At 34.5% G+C, this 6,584-nt stretch overlaps 1 protein-coding gene across 1 annotated transcript; it reads right to left on the bottom strand.

Annotated features, from left to right (window-relative positions):
• Positions 1 to 361: 361 nt before the first annotated feature.
• On the bottom strand, positions 362 to 5,504 carry LOC144438062 (uncharacterized). The gene is given in 3 exon segments (XM_078127094.1): positions 362 to 2,406; positions 4,739 to 4,849; positions 5,404 to 5,504. Coding segments are annotated over 2 exon segments (2,148 nt in total). The 5' UTR covers positions 4,842 to 4,849; positions 5,404 to 5,504.
• Positions 5,505 to 6,584: the final 1,080 nt, after the last annotated feature.

Here is a 6,584-nt window from a genome sequence, read left to right as displayed (position 1 = left end):
TTATATTATATTATATTATTTTATAATATAATCATGTTCTGTTAGCAGATACCTTACCATGCTAGGTCTAAAATATCACAAAATTATCATTTTAGAATAATCTAAATAAAAAATCTGGCTCTAGATAGTTTCATGCACATTTCCTACAAGGTATTCACATCCACCTAGATATCATTTCATAGGGTACATAGATTATGAAAAATATGGACAACCTTAACAATATAATCATGACGTCTGATAAAGCAAACTCTGGCCAACTGGGTATTACATATGAATGGTTTTTTTTTATTTGTATCAATTCTCGTGAAATATCATCTTAGAAATTTCATTAAAATGTTTATTTTACTTAATGATACAAATATCATTTATCATCTGTATGGAGTCTCATGTGAGCATTTAGATTAGTTCCTTGGTGAAAATCTTTACCACATTCCTTACATACAAATGGTCTTTCATTTGTGTGGATTCTCATGTGTACTTTCAAATGATCACTACGAACAAAACTTTTATCACACTCTTTACATACAAACAGTCTTTCATTTGTATGGATTCTCATGTGTACTTTCAAAGCACTATTTTTAGCAAAACTTTGACCACACTCCTTACATACAAACAGTCTTTCATTTGTGTGGATTCTCATGTGACCTTTCAAAGCACCACTTTGAGTAAAACTTTGACCACACTCCTTACATACAAATGGTCTTTCATTTGTAAGGATTCTTATGTGTAATTTCAAAATACCACTTTGAGTAAAACTTTGTCAACACTCCTTACGTACACATGGTCTTTCGTTTGTGTGGATTCTCATGTGTACTTTCAAAGCACCACTGTGAATAAAACGTTTACCACACTCCTTACATACAAATGGTCTTTCATTTGTATGGCGTCTCATGTGTACTTTCAAATTACCACTCTGAACAAAGCATTTATCACACTCCTTACATACAAATGGTCTTTCATTTGTATGGATTCTCATGTGTACTTTCAAAGCACCACTGTGAATAAAACGTTTACCACACTCCTTACATACAAATGGTCTTTCATTTGTATGGCGTCTCATGTGTACTTTCAAATTACCACTCTGAACAAAACATTTATCACACTCCTTACATACAAATGGTCTTTCATTTGTATGGATTCTCATGTGGCTTTTCAGAGGACTACTTTGAGCAAAAGTTTGACCACACTCCTTACATACAAATGGTCTTTCATTTGTATGGATTCTCATGTGTACTTTCAAATGACCACTGTGAATAAAACGTTTACCACACTCCTTACATACAAATGGTCGTTCATTTGTATGGCGTCTCATGTGTACTTTCAAATTACCACTATGAACAAAACATTTATCACACTCCTTACATACAAATGGTCTTTCATTTGCATGGATTCTCATGTGTACTGTCAAATCACCACTCTGAACAAAACCTTTATCACACTCTTTACATACAAATGGTCTTTCATTTGTATGGATTCTCATGTGTACTTTCAAATCACCACTTTGAGTAAAACGTTTACCACACTCCTTACATACAAATGGTCTTTCGTTTGTGTGGAATCTCATGTGTAGTTTCAAATTACCATTTTGAGTAAAACGTTGACCACACTTATTACATACAAATGGTCTTTCATTTGTATGGATTCTCATGTGTACTTTCAAAGCACCACTTTGAGTAAAACCTTTATCACACTCCTTACATACAAATGGTCTTTCATTTGTATGGATTCTCATGTGTACTTTCAAATCACCACTGTGAGTAAAACGTTTACTACACTCCTTACATACAAATGGTCTTTCATTTGTATGGATTCTCATGTGTACTTTCAGACGACTATTTTGAGTAAAACGTTTACCACACTTCTTACATACAAATGGTCTTTCATTTGTATGGATTCTCATGTGTACTTTCAAATCACCACTGTGAGTAAAACGTTTACTACACTCCTTACATACAAATGGTCTTTCATTTGTATGGATTCTCATGTGTACTTTCAAAGCACTACTTTGAGTAAAACTTTTATCACACTCCTTACATACAAATGGTCTTTCATTTGTGTGGATTCTCATGTGCCTTTTCAGATGACCACTTTGAGTAAAGCTTTTACTACACTCTTCACATACAAATGACCTTTCATTGGTGTGTATTCCTTTGTCATTTCTTATAACACTATTGTTTATACAATGCTCCTCAGAGTCTGGTAGGGTCTGTTTATTGCTAATATTATCACTACTTTCACATGCAATTGTAGTTTGTGGAGAATTTTGGTTCTCATTAATCACTAACACATCACAGTCACTTCTTGTACTATACTCTATACAATGCTCCTCAGTGTCTTCTTCAACCATGACTTCATCCAATGTAACAAGTCCATGTTGACAAAGGCAATCTATTACCATGAATTTATCTGTTGACACAAGGAATAAAGATGTTAGTGAAGTGACTCACTGATCACATATGTAAATCAACATTTTAATATTATCATGAATTGTTGAAAAGACAGTGATCATCTGCAGACTACATTTTTTGTATATTAGGGGTCCTCATTTAGCCAGTTTAGTCGACTCTGAGTTGACTCTACTCTAACCGAACCTAAAAAAAAGTAAATATGAACAGTAAATGTCCACTCTGAATAGGGTCAGGTACAATATGAGTTTAGAGTCGACTTATCTTTTGTGTCTGACACACAATTCCATTTGATTATGTAAGTGTATAGTTTCCTAGATAAGGAGGGTTCCAGGGTTAAAGTACAGGGTTGCTGCTAAATGATTCGAATAAATGAAGGCTATGCTAATATTAAAATGGATGGCTTTGGTATATGATCAGTGTCAGGTACAAAAATCCAGTGTGACTGGACTCCCAAATCCAGCATATTAGTTTTAGTACTTTGTGATGCCTCAGAGTGAAAGTCCTGTTTGTAGTCTGAACATAGTATATGTCACTACCTAATCTCATCCATAAATGTGATATATATGAATGCAAAAGTGTAACAAACAACCATGATTCAGACAACCTCATAACAGATGTGAACAATACCCTGGTAGACACACACATGACATCACATGGATAGCAGATACTAAATGATGTGGTATTGTGCTGTGTAAGTCTTACTCAGGGATATTGACTAAACAACACCATAATGCACTGTATTTCTCTTATGTGTCAAGAAGATTCCTGGTGATTAGTGGAAACGACAGACTGACCAAAATATATAAGAATTATGCATGCTTAGGCGAAAAAAAAGACGAGAAAGAATTGTTTCTGGTCAGGACAGTTTGTCTAAAATGGTATGATGACATGATTTTTTTTTAAATTCTCGACAAACACGTCACTCAGTCTACTATTTATGGCAGTTAAGTTACTGGTCTTTTTATTTAGTACTTTAGCATGAGCGTGTGTGTGGGGCAAGTGTCATTTCCTTGTTCATGATTTTCTCTGCAGTTGCCTTCACTGTATTAGGGAGGGTTATTTTTGTGTTTCCCCATGGATCTGCAGACTGTATGGGCTGGCTAAACATGAAAAAACTGACTGACACAAGGGTATTTAAATAGTGTGCATGGTTTGCAGAAACAATTATCTTTTTTTGGCTACTTAACAACCATTTTTTTTTTAATTTACCCTTAATGTTGTGAACCATTTGTGTATTGAAGTAAAGATCTCTACATAAACCTTCACTGAAAAATAGTATCAATGGCTCTGTAGCACAACTGTCAAGTTTGTGATAATTGTTTTTTAACAACATTAATTCACATTCCAATTCATCCTTGTTCCTACCTAAGCACTATGCACCATCACTTTAGTGTTGATATGCATGAACAGTTTTTGAGTTGCTGGATGACTACATGTCATTTCATTAAATATTTATCATCTTGCCTAACTCGTCCTATTGTTAGTTTTGCCATATACACCATCAGTTGCTATGTGTGTGGTCTTGTTTCTAGGACAGTAGGTATACATATATGTTTACTTTTGAATGTTTATTCACTTGTGCATTAATCTATGTTATCTTCGCAATATGCACAATTATTTTACTGTTACTATGTGTATGGCCTTGTTGCTAAGCATAAAATACACATCCACATTTACAGTTGCTTGAGGAGTGATCTCGTTACTAGGCATATAGTATACATATTTTGGAATGTGTAGTCACTTGCAAACCCAACTATATTGCTATCTTTGCAAAATGTGTAGACATATAGTCATTGCTAAGGGTGTAGTCATGGTTGCTAGGGCCATTTGTGACTATATCTCGAACAATATCAGAAGAATAACTCCTCTAGAAACATCCTCATAAAACGTTAGCCCCCACTCACAAAGTAGTTTTCGAGATATAAATTTTTGATAAAAATTTCATATTTTTAGAGCTACTGCACAAGTGTTTGAAACTCAATACCGTAGCAAAAAGCCCCAAAATTGTGTAAAAGTTTTGCTATTGTATGTTCAATAACAAACATATCACACATTTATTAATAATTTGCAGATGTGGTCAATAATAATTCATGTTGATTTCTCAAGTAAGATACCATGATAAAATTGTGTTAGAATTATAAATCCAAACTAGATATCCAATCCTCCTCCATATTACCACTTTAATGAGTTCATCTTTGGTAAAAAGCAGTTTCACTATATTTCATTCAAATCCTAGACTACTGGATTGAAAATCTCTGCAAATAACAAACTTGTCATCAAGTCAATATTCTACAATGGAATGAGTGATTTTATGTTTTAAAACAACATACCTTTGTCAGAGAGTGTATTATTCTCAAGTCGGTAAAGTAACACTTGATATGCTTCATTCAAGTCTCGTTCATATCGACTAAATACCAACTCTTCATTGTCCATTTCTGAAACTGAAAGAAAATGCAAATTCAGTCACCGTTTAGTAAAAAAAAGATTTTTTTTGTATATTTTACCCACTGGGGGCGCTGTTTGAAGATTTTCAGATGACAGTATGTATCACAAACAAGATTTTCAAGGCCATGTTTTTATATGTGGTAACAGAATGGACTCATGAACAGAAACTTGTGGGACGCCGTAGTTACGCTCAGAATGTAGCTATTAACTGTAATACATGATATAGTATGGGCATTGCCACAGGTACTCGAATCAATATGTATGATTTAAAAAAAAAAATGTATATAAATAAGACCGCGTCTTATTTATATACAATACATTTTTTTTCTACACATTGATTCGAGTCTTATTTATATACAATACATTTTTTTTCTACACATTGATTCGAGTCTTATTTATATACAATACATTTTTTTTTCTACACATTGATTCGAGTACCTGTGGGCATTGCAATGTGCTCTCGGGCGGGTCATGAGCGCACGAGTGTTCATTTAGTCAATTTTGTCCGAATATTTCACTGTCAAATTACTCTACGGGGTTAGGTACCTACCTAGAGTTTATCTTACTTGATATGGTCTAGTGAGTGATTGAAGGAAAGGACCCACGATCAGGGAGATAGTCGCTCAAACAACTAACTAGGATTGTCACGAGGCTGCACTGACCTGAGCTGAGACGCCAAGGTCGATGTTTACAAGCTAGGTCAAGTGTTATCGCACATGCGCACTCAGTTCAGTTCTACAAATTAATCAAAGCAGTATAAAAATGATTCCTTGCCTCAGACCTGCACGCCCCTTTCAAACTTTAATTGCTAGCTGAAAGTGATATATTTTTTCAGATTCAATGAAGAAGTTTCACTTCTAAAATCACAGTGCCACTAAAGAAATCACACCGCAATTTGTTTGGTTCGGGCATGAATGATTTCACGAGAAACACTATTGAAATGTTTACCTCATCCGTTGTTCATTGAAAGTCTTTGTCCGAATGTAGTGATATATTGTAACTTTTAAGTTTATCTCATGATAGATATGTGAAAAAACATTAATAAAAAAAAACTTCCATGAGAACAATCTCTGTAGAATGCACTTGCTGTGCACAACTGCAAAGTTTTTTGAAACCGTTTTGTAATAATAACTTAATCATAATACATATGTACCATACACCCTGCAAAGTATTGAATCACCACTGGGTGAAAGTATGTATATATATATAGTTTTGGTAGTACTGGAACTCTTTCTTGGTTGTAACTCGGAGTTTCACGCATGGCGCGATCATCAGACAACTCTTGACTATAATTATATATGTTTATGTTTTCGTCTTGATGGCCGCCTCCTCTACGAAAACGTAAACATGTATCACGAAGGTCAATTGAAGCAAAAAATACCGAGGTAAAATAACGTTAACAATGAACGATTAGCCGATTGGAATTACAAGTACCAAGCGAAGACAACAGTACTTGATTTGGTATAGCTTATTTAACGGTATCGTCTACCCTAATGCTTGCAAGTCGATGGGACAGCCAAGGGCCGAAGGTCAATGATTTACGTCGTACAAGCAGTTGAAATAATGATGAAACCTAGAAACTATCACCAATTTCGTTCCAAATCTCGTATCTTTTGTGCATAAACATGAACTATTTTCAGACGGATGACTTCATTTTGCAAAAGGGGTGCTACATGAATGAGACAATAAATCATTTCAAGTACTACATGTACGAATAGACACAATAATACA

Source organism: Glandiceps talaboti, chromosome 7 (assembly GCF_964340395.1).
Source record: "Glandiceps talaboti chromosome 7, keGlaTala1.1, whole genome shotgun sequence".
Taxonomy (NCBI): domain Eukaryota; kingdom Metazoa; phylum Hemichordata; class Enteropneusta; family Spengelidae; genus Glandiceps; species Glandiceps talaboti.
This window is presented reverse-complemented; position numbering and strand designations above follow the sequence as displayed.